The sequence below is a fragment of the Perna viridis genome, chromosome 6, assembly GCF_037379345.1.
Source record: "Perna viridis isolate PV_CMFRI_1.1 ecotype Kerala chromosome 6, ASM3737934v1, whole genome shotgun sequence".
In the NCBI taxonomy this organism is placed as follows: Eukaryota; Metazoa; Mollusca; class Bivalvia; order Mytilida; family Mytilidae; genus Perna; species Perna viridis.
This window is the reverse complement of record NC_142450.1, coordinates 15,873,071-15,890,341: the sequence shown is the minus strand read 5'-3', so window position 1 is coordinate 15,890,341 and position 17,271 is coordinate 15,873,071. Positions and strand designations below refer to the sequence as shown.

The 17,271-nt window shown below is 33.6% G+C and overlaps 1 protein-coding gene across 2 annotated transcripts in view; it reads right to left on the bottom strand.

Annotated features, from left to right (window-relative positions):
• The window catches only part of LOC148613841 (uncharacterized), a 78,799-nt gene that overhangs the window by 28,398 nt on the left and 33,130 nt on the right, over positions 1-17,271 (bottom strand). For both annotated transcript variants that reach the window (XM_088587476.1, XM_088587477.1), the window contains exons 15-30: positions 15,555-15,767; positions 13,873-14,150; positions 13,476-13,626; positions 11,768-11,986; positions 11,368-11,530; positions 10,923-11,179; positions 9,857-9,883; positions 9,378-9,575; positions 8,503-8,638; positions 8,029-8,054; positions 6,902-7,043; positions 6,252-6,487; positions 5,305-5,469; positions 4,223-4,412; positions 3,190-3,429; positions 1,517-1,734 (exon numbers count right to left, since the gene is read on the bottom strand). In XM_088587476.1, coding sequence (XP_088443602.1) covers positions 1,517-1,734; positions 3,190-3,429; positions 4,223-4,412; positions 5,305-5,469; positions 6,252-6,487; positions 6,902-7,043; positions 8,029-8,054; positions 8,503-8,638; positions 9,378-9,575; positions 9,857-9,883; positions 10,923-11,179; positions 11,368-11,530; positions 11,768-11,986; positions 13,476-13,626; positions 13,873-14,150; positions 15,555-15,767 — 2,859 coding nt within the window. The remainder of the gene's footprint in view (positions 1-1,516; positions 1,735-3,189; positions 3,430-4,222; positions 4,413-5,304; positions 5,470-6,251; positions 6,488-6,901; positions 7,044-8,028; positions 8,055-8,502; positions 8,639-9,377; positions 9,576-9,856; positions 9,884-10,922; positions 11,180-11,367; positions 11,531-11,767; positions 11,987-13,475; positions 13,627-13,872; positions 14,151-15,554; positions 15,768-17,271) is intronic.

Sequence of the window (17,271 nt, the reverse complement as noted above, 5' to 3'; positions counted from 1 at the left end):
GTTCATTCTCATGCTTCATATATTTTGTGTATAACTGTCAGTTACAACTTATGTGAAAATATCTTGAATGAACAAATATGTGGCCACTTCCATTCCTCTCAAAAACCATTTAAAATTTGCAAACAAATTAGAAGTTTATGGTTTTTATAAAAGTTACATAAATGCATACTGTTATTTCTGGAATAACGTCATAAATCTCATCAAAAACAGCTTGTATTCAGTGTTTGTGACCATTTTACTATACTACTTCTACCTAGAATTCAGTTCTAATCAAATTTTTAAAAATGCACAAATTATAAGGTGAAAAGGGGTCCTTACCAAACTTTCTTTTTCTCGCATTGACAAAAATAAATTTTCATACTTTTAATATCGAGGCTTACCAAGATATTAAAACTATGAAAACTGATTTATCGAGAAATTTAATAATCAATGAGCTAAACTTGTAGTCTGATTCTTTAAATTTTTTTCAAAACAAATTGTCATCATTCAGAATCTGTTTACTTATGGAAATTCTAGCTATCGTCTATCTATGATGTCAATAGTTGTTATTAGAGACCAAAGTTTGAAGCGTAACAACGTTGCTTTCGACCAGTGAGATTATTTATAGACAATGCAATACAATTACACAACAACAAATTCTATTTCGGTCAGTCAACCCCTGAGAACTTAAAAACTCTCTAGAGATGAGAATACTTTTTCACACCAGTCAAGAAGTGTGAAAATTGATTAAAAATTAGAAAAACTGACTCATCAACACATTTAAGAGGTTATCTTGAACAAAAAATCCTTGGATAACACTGGTCATGCTTTGGCATTTTTTATGATATCCTTGCAAGATCAATTCAAAAGGGTTGAATGAAGGAATGTATCCTTAAAATATGGTTCAAATGCAGATTGACAGTGTCTTTTATTTCCGGATAAACGGTTTGAAGTAAGTTAATGTTCTTCAAAACACGTAAGTCTGAGATAAAACAGACTGACAGACAGACAAACAAATGTACAGATAATCAAAATGATTATCTTTATATGTATCTTCCTATAAAGACAAAATTAAACCACTACCATCTTGAAAAGTATGAACTTCCAGTTTACTCCATCCCAAATTTTAATTCCTACAAAATTTTAACAAATATTTTTTCGAGTGGTTTCCAGGGGTTGCATTCATAATGCCAAGCCAGAGGGACACAAAATTTCCATGTTCACTTGTGGTTCGATTGAGAACTTGTACTAATTAAATATTTCATAAACCAAATGTCCCCATTCGCCCCATTAATACCATAAAATGGGATATTATACATGTACATGTACAAGCACATCTACAAAATATGTCATCCCTTTTAAAAAAAATAGACCTGCTCTTTGTTTGCCACCATTTAAAGGTAGCTGCTCACCTCTACTTCTAGTTATATTTTATTCAGTTACATGGATTTGAAAGTCATGTATCTGGAAGTTATGAATTCTTCGTCCAAAGCTTTGAATTTTTTATCATGTCTCTCATTTATAGATAAGAAATTACCTGATATCTGACATCTGGGTTGTCCCCAATCCATAATCGTCCTTCTGATGGTGGAGTGAAATCAACCACGATACCGTCACTACAGGCTCTTACTTCATCTAAATCTTCAACCCATGTTGTATGTTGTACTTTTTTAAATGGTGCATACACACAAACTGTGTACCTAGTGCCATGTACTAATTCATTACCAGTAAACTCAACATTTACAAATCCATTGGCTGGAATAAGAAGCATTAAGATGAGATTGTTTATTGATATGATTTGCATTATATTTCATGGCTTCTTAAACTATACAAAAAATTAAAGATGGTAAAAAACTGACATCCTGAAAAAAAGACATGCTAGTACATGTAGTTGCATATTTTTTTTTATTCAATGATCCTGATCAAATAACATTTTTGGTTTGAAAAAATAAACAAGAGGCTCCCAGGAGCCCGAATCGCTCATCTGGTTAAATTTTTGCCTTTCAAGGGCAATAACTCTTACAAGAAGTTGTCCGACAATTTTGACTCCATGAAGACTTTGGTAGGACTTATCATGAGGATCATTTCATCAATCGAAAGTTTCATTTTATCTATTATAGTTTTCAAGATATTGACTGAAAACTGCAAAAACATAATTTTTAAAATTTCAAGGGCAATAACTCTTATATGGAGTCGTCTTGACAATTTTGATCCCTGGAGACTTAGTAGGCCTTATAATAAGAATCATTTCAGCAATTGAAAGTTTCATTTTATATATCATAGTTTTAAAGATATAGGCTGAAAACTTAAAAAAAAGTCATTTTTCACCTCTCAAGGGCAATAACCCTTATATGGCATTGTCTGCAACTTTGATCCCTCAGAGACTTTTGTAGGCCTTATAATAAGGATGCTTCAACAATTGAAAGATATTGTCCAAATCTAACGGTTTTGGAGATATATGCAAAAAACTACTGTACAACCACTATGTTCTATTTTTAGGAATGGTAGCAATGTTTTTTAACAGATCAAAAATCCAAACAGTCATTTTGTTAGGGATAACCAAAAAATTAAAAAAACCAACTTTCATTGGATTCTGTAAGGTAGTTTTTGAGAAGAAGATTTTTGAAAGTAATAACATCAAAAACAGCAAAAAACGTCCAAAAAAAAGCAATAACTCCAACATGGGTCAACAGATTTTCACCAAAATTTGACCACAGATAGATCTCATCATGTTGAATACTTTTACCTGTGTCAGAATTTGGCTAAACATTTTTTGAGATATACGCAAAAACCTGCTGTCTGACCCCTATGTTCTATTTTTAGTGTTTTATGTTTTTTCACCGATCAAAAATCCATAGTCATTTTGTGCAGGATACTCTAAGGAACAGTCATTATAAGTTTCATGCAAATCTATTCAGTAGTTTCAGAGGAGAAGATGTTTGAAGAAATTGTTAACAACGATGACGACGACAGTGATGAAGGACGCTAAGTGATGGCAATAGCTCACATGGCCTACGGCCAGGTGAGTTAATAAGTTTGAAAGAGTAATCAAGGGAACCAAAGTTTTTAAACCAAGTAAGCTTTAAGGTTGTACATTGTGTCAGACATTTTCAGGACATTTGGCAATATTTGCTCCACAATGTTGATAATATTTACAAACCTGACAATAACATGTATACCTTAGTACATGTAGTTTTTTGTTCTACATACTTGTATGACCACATTTAATATTATCTGGATGAGAACAGGGATTCTTGAGACTCAGCTGATTGACTTGGCGATAGTATGTGGTGACATCAATGGCCTTAGCATCAAGAACAGCATAGGTATAATCTTTGTGACGTAACGTTGGCCACACAGCAGATATGAGATTCTTGTATGGTGTGTAATCTTTGTCTGGTTCCAGCCATAAAGCATTTTGTTCTAGGTATATTGGCATACCTACGCTATCTATAAAACAATGTTTTGACATATTGCATGTTGTCAACATTCGTTACTCATTTTAATGCCATCAAATAACACATGACTTGGTGTAAGCAGGCTGCCAGGTGATATCAAAAATAAAAGAAGTAGGCCTGGTCACATTAAAAATCTGAATTCAGGATAAGATGAAAATTTGATGACATTAAATCCATGAGGCCTTTTTGCACTAACAGTAAGAAACTGAAAAGTCCCCTACAATCGATGCATGTGCATGAAATATAATCATATCATGATAATGAAAATTTTACTGAAAAATCCTGATTTCCTTTTTAGCATTACTATGAGAAGTACCCAGGCTTTCTAAAATAGAAGGCAAGTACAACATTGTACAAATGCAGGTAAAAATCAATAATGATATTCATAAGTGAGTGTTTACATGAACATAATATGGAATGGAATAAAGATAGTCAAATCTCGTTAAGTTGAAGTCGAACGAACCAGGCAAAAATGTTATTACTCTCTGAGGTTGGAGTTACTTGAGGTCTAGTAAAACCCGAAAGTAGTTTGGTCAACAATTGTTTTCTGCATTGACAACATTTGTTGTACATGCACATGTACTTCTCTTTACAAGGCACCTTGTGATGCCTTTCATTTCACTTGTGTGTTGTATATATATCATGTTTTAAATAATGAATGGAGGTATTGCTGGGACTTTGAAATGGGTTCGAGTTATCCAATATTTTTGACAGAAAGGAATTAATGTGCAACTCAATGGGCAAAGGGATTTTTAAATTTATGAAAACCTTAACAGGTTACATACCTAAAACATTTGGAGCACCCACTGCATCAATTACTATATTTGGTGTAACAAGTATAGGATTATAGGCATCACAGTCCTTTATCTCAGTTGACACAGTAGAATATTGACTGACCCAGTTATATCCTCTCACAGAAATTCTCTTACATCGAGAAAAGTCCATCTCTCCAGTTAAATCATACTTAAATGATATCTACAATGAATACATACTTGAGCACAAAATTTATTTTTATATTAACGAGCTGTGTGTAAGCACATTACATGCCAACCCCCTTTTTTTAGAAAAGAATATTCATGAAGAAAAAAAATATACAAAATGTTTATTAAATTCAGTTACAAGCACTTAAATAGACATATGAATTGTGAAGAGTTGCTTAAAAGACACAGGTATAAAGTTTATATAATGAACTATAATGGTGTATACATGTCAAAAGTAAGATATATTCCTTGAAAAGTTGCACTTCACTTGAAAATGATATGATGAGTTAAAGAAAGGACTATTTTAAGTTTTAGAAGTCCTTGAATCTGTAAGAATCAGGCAAAATTGAAAAATAATGAATCATACTCAGAAAAAAAATAATGAATCATGCTCAGAAAAAACACATAAATTTGACAATGTGGGCTTATTGTTTATGGTCTTTTGAAGATGATTGGTAGTTTGGGCGTCTTATAAGTCTCAGAGAATGCAGATATGCAAGTTCAAATTTACAACAGAATAATAGGAGATAAGTAAATTATCTCCCCTTAATAATGAAATTGCAATGCACTTCATTTTATTTATACCTTAAAAGACACTTTAAAAAGAAATGAATGCATTTTCTGCATTTCAGATACCATTTTGAATAAGATTTCACCCACTGCCTGATTCTTACAAAGAATAACAGTTAAAAAAGGCCAACTATATACATGTATTATTGAAAATGTGAATGGTGAGTTACAAATCATATATTTATCTTGACTGAAGATCACTAATCCAATTCCAAGTTTGGAAATTAATTCAATGTATAGATCATCTCTTTTTTATGTAATGTATTTTGTTACAAATTTTTTGAAAAAGTTTTTTTTGCTACTCTTCCTTTACAAACCTGGTCTCCATTGGTAGTAAAATTAACCAGTTTTGTCCACATGATGTAAGGCTTTCCATGTACTGAGTTATCAGTGATGGTAAACTCATATCTGTCTACAGCGGCATATTTCTCTGTTGTGTCCTCAATGTCAGGGTCATAGAATTTTGTGAATGAGACCTTCAGCTGAAATAATTAACAAGATTGATCTCATTACTTAACCATAAAACAGTTCTAAAATAAGAAGTAAAAAAAGATGTTATATCAGGCCTTGGTTCTTTTAAAGGTTAAAACTGAGAATTTCCTGAAGTCACTGGAGTCTTTTTCTAAAATCTAGAGTAGCAATTGATCTGATTAGTCAAAATTAAAGTTGAGGAAGTATTTGAGGAATTTCTCAATTTGAGATATTTAATGAAACTGGGCCTTGAATTCTTAAACATGTATTCATGAAGAAATAGATTATTTCATGATTCATTTTCCTTCATTATTGATTGCCTAATTGTTTCACGAAAAGGATTCACTAAAGTTAGATAGTATTTTAGTATGTGTACTAGTATTTAATTTTATTGAAGATACAAAAATCAAGAACATATTAATGTGCTATCAGCAATAAAGCTTAAAAATATGTCTATAATATATGTCTAAAAATTAATTAAAGATATACTTAGGGTCTGTTTTTCTTACTTCAAAAAGATCATTTTAAGAAATGGTGACCTTGGCTTTTGACCTATTGTTCTAAAAAGCAACTATACAGGAAGATGTTTACAAAATGACGGAATTTTTTAACGACAACATATCTGTCCAATGTTTTTTTTTGTCACTTTCCATCTGTATACATTAAAATGAAAGAATTTTGATTACAATTCCCTTCTTCTTGCAATTTTGCATTATTTATGTTTTAAAACTTGCACCTTTGACTGCAAAAACTACATTTTTGACACTCATTTATCCATAATCTCAGACATTACCTTTTCAGTACCACCACCTTCAGTAATATTGAAATGGTCAACAGTTATTTCCCCTGATATAGGTGGATTGGCTATCACCATGACACCATTAGTTTTGATTGGCTGAAAACAGAAATGTTTGGCACACAGCTTCAATGTTATTCTGTACATAATGCCAGGGCTGAGTGTCAAGTGATCCAAGCTGACATCAAATACTGTTGACAGATGGACATAATCATAGAAGGGCAACCATGTGTCTGTAATAAAGAGAATTCTTTATCTGACATGTTTATTGGTTGATTTGCAATACAAGATGTATCTTTTTCAAACTCAAAGCATTCCAACAATTTTATGAATACAATAAACAATCACTAGAAAATAAAACAAATATATAGTGTTGTTGACAGTAAGCAATTTTATTTATTAGTTGTGTTTTGATGGTACAATAAATAATTAACTCTGGGATGTATTTGAAAGAGTTATTTATTACTGATGTTTTTGTAAGGATTAAGAACACACTCCATCTCAATACACAGTTGATAACCTTTCTCTACAGTCATGAAAATAAACATTGCAATTTCTACCTTAGAGCCTCAAACTTTGTAGTTAATTCATCTATGCTATGATATATTTGCTTGTCGAGAGAAATGTGCAAATCAGACTGCACTTACTTCCAACACCTGATCTTCTCTCTACAGCAACATAGGCATCAGTAGTATAAGCCTGAATATCTGATCGTACAGTCCAGTAGGCCTTTAGTGAATTAGTAGACATCTGTACTGATCTATCATCCTGGCAGTGTAGACGGTTATCCTACAGAGAAATGATATATCAGTGATACACGTCACTTGTTCTTTATCTTAAGACATATTTTTATGCAAGTATCAAGGGCATTCCCTTTAAAGGTAGAAAATGACTCTGAGACCTTGGCTAATGACCCTGTGAAAATCAATTTATAAAATCTCAAAGTACTGTAAACAGTAAAATATGTGTGGTCAGTTGTATCTATGCTAATCCCACGTTTGTTTGTTTGTTTGTTTGTTGGGGTTTAACACCCGAGCAGCAATATTTCAGCTATATTCAGACGATGAACATGAAATTGATGATAAAATGAACATGAAATGATGATGAAATAAAAAAGGGATGAGACACAAGGACAATGGGGTCAACAAATTTTGATTGCCGCTGGAAATAGAGAGAGTTGGGTAGGGTCGGGCAATTTAGCCTCCTGTGGCGGAGCCCTATGGTTCCTACTCCAGGAGAATACCACACTAGGGTTCTTTAACGTGTGATGAACGTGGTATCTTTCTCAACACGGTGCACCACTATGGTTTGTGGTCAGGTTTTCCATATTATAGCCTGACAACCCCAGCATGTAAGACGCCAAGGGTACCCCATTCAACCACCTGGGGCACACATCCCAGTTGCTCTGTGTGCAGAACAGCCTAGCCCCCGTCTAGGGTTCTGAGCACTATTTAGTCGCTTTTTATGACAAGCCTAGCGATACTGCAGGCCTATTCTTTTAACACCCTGACCTGCACGGGGGGCTAATCCCACGAAAAACTTTTGACATGGAAATAAAACTGCCAAATGTTTCTTCACAGAATGTAAGTTTATGATTTGGAAAATTATTGCAAAATAAACTGTGTGAAAATTTCCCAGTTTATAGCATTTATCAAATTAATAATAGGATTCTACTGAAAAATGTTCAAAAATGTGTTGAGAGTTTTATCTTTAGTCCAACTGATGTATTGGGTAAAGTATAATAACATTCTGTTGCCAACAACATTATACTTACAACTTCATGGTGGTCCAAGTTCAAATCTACAAAAAATCAAAATCATGAAACTAAATAGTTCATCAAAAACATTTTTAAGTTCAAAAAGAACATTTGAACAAAAAATCTTCAAAATAAAATATTCTAATTATTAATAAATTCACAACTTACAAATGTAGTTCTGCCACAATGTTTCCTCATAAAGTCATTTCTTTTTCCTGTTGTGACTGTAAACATCGAGTTTGGGATACTTTGCATGCTTTGAAATGAGTCTTAAATGTTTGATTTAAAAGCCATTTCAATGTTATCGATGAAAGCAAAATATATTGGTAAACATGCTACATAGACTGACTTACAGACAAACAAACAGACAGACAGACATAATGATGCTTGAAACACCCTAGACACTACTTTATTTTTTAGCATCAAGATATAAATGTGGATCCAGCTTCAAGATATTTTTCTTTAACAATAAAGAAACCATTGTTTACTTACCTGTGGTATTGCATGGTTCTCCATCATAAATAACAACTCCTGCCAGAGCATCATTTTCTGTTACTATGGTAACACCATCAGATGACCCTACAGTACTTCCTACCGAGGTTACTGCAGCAATGGTAACAAAATATTTCTACAAAAGTTAAAGATAAGGTTACTCAATTTAGCCTTAACCAACTTTGCTATATTACAAATATGACAATGTTGTAACATTTGAACATTTAAATAGCTCTTAAAATTTATCTATGTCACAGCATAATGCTGTGAAAGAATAAAGCTTGGAGATGTTTTCTATTGTTACTTGGAAGAATTAAAGAAGATGTTTTTCATGGTTGTTCATTCAATTATCTGTCAGTTTGTTGTTTGTAAACTAGAGATTAAAATTACATGAACATCATCATAGCCTATGATGACTCCCCTGTTACACGTAAATAGCATTTCAAAATTGGTCATATCATATCAACGCTACAACTTTTGGCATGTTGATGAGGTTAATACTGCATATCAATTATTCAAACCTGTATGTCCAAATCATATTGATTGGTCTTAAATCTTTTTTTCATAATTCAAAATGCTTCTTTTGACAAATGAATGCCGGACCAGAACAAATTTGGTTCCTTCATGTGACGTGAATAAATTAAGATCTGTTATGTAACCATAATTTAGTTTGATGGTAAAACGTCATCTTAGGCTACTAACTTCTACAAAATTATCAAATTAAAATGCCAAATTGACATGATCAGGTTAATTCTGCACTGAAATATCCTAAAGGTTTCAATAAAATCAGCCAGTTTTTTTTAAAAGTAGTGAGAGTCAAACAGACAGAACCTTTCTAAATACCTTGATGTATTAAAATGCTTGACTATTATTACCTGATAAGGTGTAAGACTCAACCCAGTTTCCTGATGAGATAAACTAGAACCAACATCTTTGTCAGAAATCACATCCTTGCCACCAGAGGTCGTACCTATGCTGAATTTGTATGTGACATCTACATGTGGATGAGCAAAGCCTGACCATCTAGCAGCCATACTAGTTGTATCAGCCTGAAAATCTTCATCTTCTATATCCTAAAATAAATAATTCAAAAACATCAATTCAAAAATCTTTCTGAGATAAAAAAAAAAAAGGGCATGCTTCATTGAGACCAACAATGAGATAAAAAAGTCAGGCATCTAAGGGAACATTAAATGACTCTGCCATGTTGTGGAACAATCACCAATGCATATAAAGAGTCAAAACCATGATTGATATGAAACAAAAATTTAAAATTATTTTTTTGTTGTTTAACTTTAAAAGGACTTGCCTGGGTCTTCACAAAGCAATGTTTAAAATTGATATAAAAACTTGCCTTCAGTGGAATATCTGCTGAAAAGTCCTGAAAATAAATAAATTTGATCATGAAGATGTTGATGTTACATGTTTAATGTTTAATGTCTAGAATAATAACATAGAATACAAAATACACATAGAAAGCATTTAAAATTTTCAGAACACTTCACACATTGAATTTCATTGGATAACATTGAACATTTGAAGGTATTACTTCTATGATTGATGTGTGTGCATACAAAGACATATTTTTTTTAAATTTTTAATTGCCATTTTCACAGATTTATTTAACAGTTGGTTAAGAATGGAGATAACTGTAATGCATTTGAACACATGTCATAATTGATCCTGATCTATGCCATGATGGTGTTTTTTATTTTGGAGTAAATGAAGTTACATTGTATATGAGATCTGGTTAAGATGTAGGAGGAAAGTTACTTGTGCATCACAGACACACCCGCTTGATTGGCAGTTATATATATCATGGGTGTATGGATCTGAAGTCTCTGAATTAGATTTAGGAGTAAACTTACTGGAGTATTACTGTCCATGACAATGCTCTTTGAAGGCAGTTGTATATCATGGGTGAATGGATCAGGAGTCTGATTTAGATTTAGGAACCTACCTGTGTATTACAGTCTATAATTACACCCTTAGATGGTACTTGTACATCATGGGTGAATGGATCAGGAGTCTGATTTAGATTTAGGAACCTACCTGTGTATTACAGTCTATAACTACACCCTTAGATGGTAATTGTACATCATGGGTGAATGGATCAGAAGTCTGATACAGATTTAGGAACCTACCTGTGTATTACAGTCTATGACCACACCCTTGGCTGGTAATTGTACATCATGGGTGAATGGACCAGGAGTCTGATACAGATTTAGGAACCTACCTGTGTATTACAGTCTGTGACCACACCCTTGGCTGGTAATTGTACATCATGGGCGAATGGATCAGGAGTCTGATATAGATTTAGGAACCTACCTGTGTATTACAGTCTATAACTACACCCTTGGCTGGTAATTGTACATCATGGATGAATGGATCTGGAGTCTGATTTACATTTAGGAGCCTACCTGTGTATTACAGTCTATGACCACACCCATAGATGGTAACTGTACATCATGGGTATATGATTCAGATGTCTGGATCAGATTTAGTCCTGCTGTATTTTCCACCTTGACAGATATATAGTAAGTATGATGTCCATGTATGTACCAGTCTAAATCAGAGATCTTGGCAGCTGTACAGGATGGGGGTGTAGATAGAGTACAGGACCCTCCTGCTCGTAGAGGCTCAAAGTTCTGTACGTCTGTTCCATAGGGACTATGACCTGAATGGATAAAGTTAATAACTGCTATTAATACAACTTCTATGATGTTTTAGTGCTGATTTTCAGGAAAACTTAAAGAATAAAATCCAAAGATTTAAAAATCAAAGGTTTAACAAAATTTGGTCATTACAATAAAATTGATATAAACTAATAATATCCATTACCCAGTACCATCACAGTAGTCTTACCTATGGCAAACTGGTAATCGAGATTAAACAATTCTTCACTGTCAGAAAAAGCTGCTGGGGGCCAAGTTGCCATAAGGTAATCCCCTGAGAGTGTCGTAGTAATGCCACCATTAGTGTCATCAAAATCTGGGGGTGTTGTGTCCATGAAACATGGTCCAATGGTCTGTAATAAAGAAGTACATACATGTATGAATACTTTATAAGTGAAGTAAAACAGAACTTAGCTAAGTAGAATATCCACGTAATTTAGAAATTTTTGTGTTCACTACATATTGTGGTTTGGTCATTCTAGCTGAAGAAGTTATTTTATTTTGGCAACTTGATTATGTTTATATCCCCTTTAAACTGAAATCCTGGATCCCCATCTAATAGGGTCCGACAGAACTTAATTCAGACTTACTGTTAAACCCTCTACGTTGGATTTACTAATAGATTTGATAATGATATAAAACTGAGATCCATCTGGAACATTTCCATGCATCACTCGGTGGTGAGCATGTTGTTTGGTCGACTCGAAACTCATAATATCTGGGGCAGCACTTCCAGGTGTTGATGAGAAACCAACTTGATAGTCATAGACCTTGGCAGGGATATCTACAGGTGTCCATGACATCTCCATCTGGAAAATCAAATATCTACAATGTGTTAACATCACAGACCAGCAAAGTGCATTATGCAGTTTCTAACAAATAGGCTTCTGGAACAGGGTTATGTTGCTACAAGATTGAAGTCATCACTACAGAAGTTTTATGGTCGTTATCATGAACTTGTGGATCATTATGGTGTATCCATCAGCACCATGAAAATTGATTTATTCAGCGGGTCATAGTTTTCCTTCTCTTGTTTGTCTACCCCAGACTTGACTTTTTATGAGCAACTCGGCGGGTGTTTCTAGAAAAGCAGAGGACCTTACCCTACCAGTGCACCTGGTCCATGCTCCCAGTTTTTAGTGGAGTCTGAGTTGCTCATTTGCTTTTGTTGCTTTGTATGTGTGATTTTAGTTGCTTTGTGTTCTTTGTTGTGTATGTCTGTTTTCCATGTCTGGTCTTTGTCCCTGGATTACATTATTTTGATTACCGCTATAACCTTGGTTCCCTTGATTACTCTTCTATATATGTATTTGAGAAAATTACCTATTAAACTATATATTTGTATACAGTGGTCAAAATAAAAACAAAATACCAGTAGGAGATGCACATGGGTATTGTAAGTATCAGTTTACTCAAATACAATTGATCTGTTTTGGCAAGTTGCAGATAAAAACAGGGAATGGATTGATGAACAGACCAATGAACATACTGGTATGGATAGCATTATCACTTAATGCTACACTAGAATTCCAGAGGTTGTCTGGCAAACTATTATCTGACTTGGTGCCATCACCTTATGTTGTAAGAGTACACTATGTACTTCTCATTTTTCTAAGCAGGGTGTAATCTCCACCATGAAGGCATATGTGTATATATATATATATTCTATTCATTAAAGCTGATTTTATTAATACTTCACATACAAAAATCATTCTTACGAATTCTTACAAACCTCAAAACTTAACACATTATTCACTTGAATTTGTGTTTATCCATGAATCCATCTACATGATCTATCATAATTTTCTAACAATCATTTGTAAACTAGCACATATCCTTGTGAATGAAACCACTTTAAAGAGTGATTTTTGAGTGCAATATGTTTGATTACAAGTATGAATGATCACTTTACTCATTAAATACAAGCAATTTGTGAATACTTGTAGTTTTTCAAGCATTCCATTAGTTGCATATTTCTTGCTAGCATTCTTGGCAAAAAACTTATCTTCTTTTTTTTCAATTTCAGGTTTTTTGTCTTTAACCAATATATTCATCATTTTTACCTAACCATATAACAAATATACTCACCATTTGTTACTTTACCTCTTCACCAATATACTCACCATTTGTTACTTTACCCCTTCACCTATATACTCACCATTCATTACTTTACCTCTTCACCAATATACTCACCATTTATCACTTTACCACTTAACTAATACACTCACCATTTATGGCCTCACCACTTCACCAAAATGCTTACCATTCATTACTTTACCTCATAACTAATATACTTACCATTGATGATTTGAATAATGATAATCCTATACTGCTTGGAGCAGAGCTTGAGTTACTACAGAAAACATCGCCATCAACTTTTACAGGATCACCTTTCACATCTCTTTGTAACGGGAACAGATCAATGTTGGTCAGAGCTGTAGATTTACTCCTGTTCATGAGAAACAAATATCAGAAATAGCATGTTACCAACATAATTATAACTTTATGGTGTAAAACAATTTCTACTATCATATTTTTCACATATATCATCTTATCTTAATAGAAACACATAATTTTTTTTTCTTTTTTCATATTTTTACCCCTAAACAGTTAGGCAATACTCAATGAATTAACCCTGTTCGTTAATATTAAGTTTCTTCATTAAGTTTACTATAAAACTTTCTGTAAGACTTACACACAGTCAGCAGTTACATTTACAACCTCCCTTCGAACACGATCAGATCCTAATATGTAGTAATCTGTACTGGTCGAGTCCTTAATAAGACCTCCTGTGATCAAAGCGCCATCTACAACAACTTCTTTTACACCAGGCACAGAACTATCAACCGTTACACCATCAGAGCAGACTGGGTCAGAGGGGTCTAATGCCCTGTTGTAAGCTACAACAGTGAAGAAGTAGGTACCATCACTGCCGGCTGTATGGGTTCCAAACGTGTTGTAAGTTTCTACAATCTGTAATTTATTGGTAAGATTAAGTCTACAAAAAATTTAGTATTAATGAACTATTCTGGACCAGGTTCAAATTACATTCATCCAAGTTTTGAAAAATACAGTGAAATCTGTCAAAACTAACTAAATAATTCAAAACCTGTCTAAACAAGACACTTTTCTAAAGTAACTTTATATCAATTGAAATGTATACCGAAACATGGTGACCCAAACATCTGTCTAAACCAATCCAGTTTTAAAGTCCAAATGTTGGGGGTTCAGTTCATTTAACTTTTCACTGTAACCAATATCTGCACACAACATGCTTAACTTTCCTAAATTTTATGGATGACTGATGATAAAACCATTTCATTTGCATTTAGGATCAACTAATCCTGCTAAATAATATAAGAATGCAAAGATGTCCTGCCCTTAAATGATAGAGTCATATCTATAGCTTTCATGAAATATTCATCCCAAAAGGATTCAACACAGACTATTTCAGGGGATTCAAATTTCAAGTTGTTGTCTTGCCCCTTCTTTAAAACATCCAAACCTAAAAAAAAACTTTTTTGATTTACAGAGATAAAAGCATTCTTTATGAATGACAGAAGTAATCAAGTGACTACAGGACCTACTTTCACCTTAGGTGCAAATGATGCAGGTAAAATATTAAAAAACTGTGAGCAATGCTCATTAAATTATACATATACTTGATAAAATGCACTTTTTGAACTCCAAAATTACTTCGATAAAAATCTAAAATAGGAGGTGCAGAATGGGAATATGAAATAAAGATTATGTGTTTTACTGAATTCCATAGAGCAGCGTAGAAGGAGTAACAGATAAGAGATGGGTACCTCTCTGTGTAACGGAAAGAAGGCAGTGTTCTAGGATTCCACTTTCCTGTCACTCAGGGCAAGTGCAAATTTGGTGTGAGAAATTTGACTATTATGCCCAATATATTTCCCTTTGGCAAATAGAAAGGTTGAATTTTTGAAAGGATATGTTAAGTTTCGAAAGCAAACTTTAAGTGTTGGAAAGTTAATCTTCATTTACAGTTTTCCTGTGGAAACCTAAAGTTTTGAAAAATCCTAGAACACTAACAGGAAGGAAGCACAGACAGAAGGATGGACAGAAGGACAGACAGATGGATGGACAGGACAAAACAAAGGACGGACAGAAGGACAGACAGGAGGACAGACAGAAGGATGGACATTATTATCACTATACCCCTTACTTTGCAAGTGGATGGTATAAAAACAAGGATCACTGTCAAACAAACATACATAGGTCAGAATCAGCAACTTTTCAACACCTGGATAAATGGTTGGTCGTAAATTCATTACAATAAGCCTCAGTAAATCATTAGTCTTTTGTTCTTTCTTACATATAATCATAAATCAACTTGAACATTTCAATACTTACATCAGGATTTGAAGTTAAATTAAGATTAAAATCAGTCTTATTAGAACAGCTATCTGCAACGATATACTGGTAAAAGAAGACCCCACTCTCTCTGTCAAAGAACTGATCCCAGTAAGCTTTTAGTTCTAGTCCCTGTTGGTAGTCTATCTCCTTCTCTGATGGCAAACCATCATGGACAACTCCAGCATGTGGTGGGCTAATGTCTATAGTAATCTGAAAAGAAAATATAATATAAGATACATGTAGCTGGAAAGATGCATGCCCCAACCATCCTAGCAAATTCAGATCACTTCACAGTGGATCCGCCACTGATATTATTTTCAATGGTCTTATATCTAAACTTATTTATGATATACATTGTAAACGAAAATAAATATTAAGAAGCTACATATATAAGTACAGGCCAATCTCAGAATTATGCAGATAGTAATAAGTTCATTTCTTGTCAAAACCTTAAGAAATGTTTTCAGTAACTTCTATAAGTAATTAGAGAACCAATAAAAATAAAGAAGGTGGTTCTGGTTGGGAAACTGTAAAAAAAAAAAACTGCTTGTACATTGATCAGTAGTGGTAGGAAATATTATTCAATGGAATTCAACTATAGTGGTTTATCATAATTTCATTACATTTATTCACAAGAGTAAAGAAATGAAAATGGTACATGGATGCATTTTACACCACATTGTTATGGCATAGCACCACACACCTGTTTAATGCTTTAAGACAAAGCATATTTTCAGTGGTATTTCATGAAAATGATTTGTTAAATTTTTAATCTTGTGTCATTTTAACATGGGTACTATGGAGCAATTCACAATTTGTAGAGTGTAACTTGCAGTCAAAATTTATAGAAACTGTGCTGAAATTGTAGGGATAAACAGGTCTAACACTACATCGATTCAAAATCAACTGATTCATCGCCTCCCATTAATTGCATAGTCAACTAAATTGTATTAAATTCTCCGATATAAAGTACGCAAAAAACTCAAACTCAACTGTACTTCCTAAACATCAGACATATCTCTCATTAGTATATTCTAGCCACATAAAGATCTTTCTGAAATAATTTAGGTGATTGGGAAAGTTGATAAAACATATTGAATGTCCACCTTATTCTTTAGTTATCTTGCATAATACATAATACTAAGCTGAACTTGTATTTATTGCACATGTATTATCAACACTTTTTGTTGTGAAATACACCATTTAAGGAAAGCTTGTAATCTTTTCTAAATACAGAAAAAATAACCTCAATATGTGGACTACTCACTTGAAGTTACTCCTGTAGTGCTAGAGGTTGTCTGGCAAGCTACAAATCACATGTAAATGGAGGAAAAGAATTCCAACTGATTACATTGTAGGAGTTTGTTTGTTTGTTTGTTTGTTGGGGTTTAACGTCCAAGCAGCAATATTTCAGCTATATTCAGACAATGAACATGAAATGGATGATAAAATGAACATGAAATGATAAAAAAAAGGATGGGTCACAAGGACAACAGGGTCGACAAATTCTGATTGCCACTAGAAAAAGGGGGGATGGGTAAGGTCGGGCAATTTAGCCTCCTGTGGCGGAGCGCAAAGGTTCCTACTCCTATCGAATACCACAGCAGGGTTCTTTAACGTGCGAGGAACGTGGCATCTTTCCCAACATGGTGCACCACTATGGTTTGCGGTCAGGTTTTCCGTATTATAGCCTGACAACCCCAGCATGTAAGAT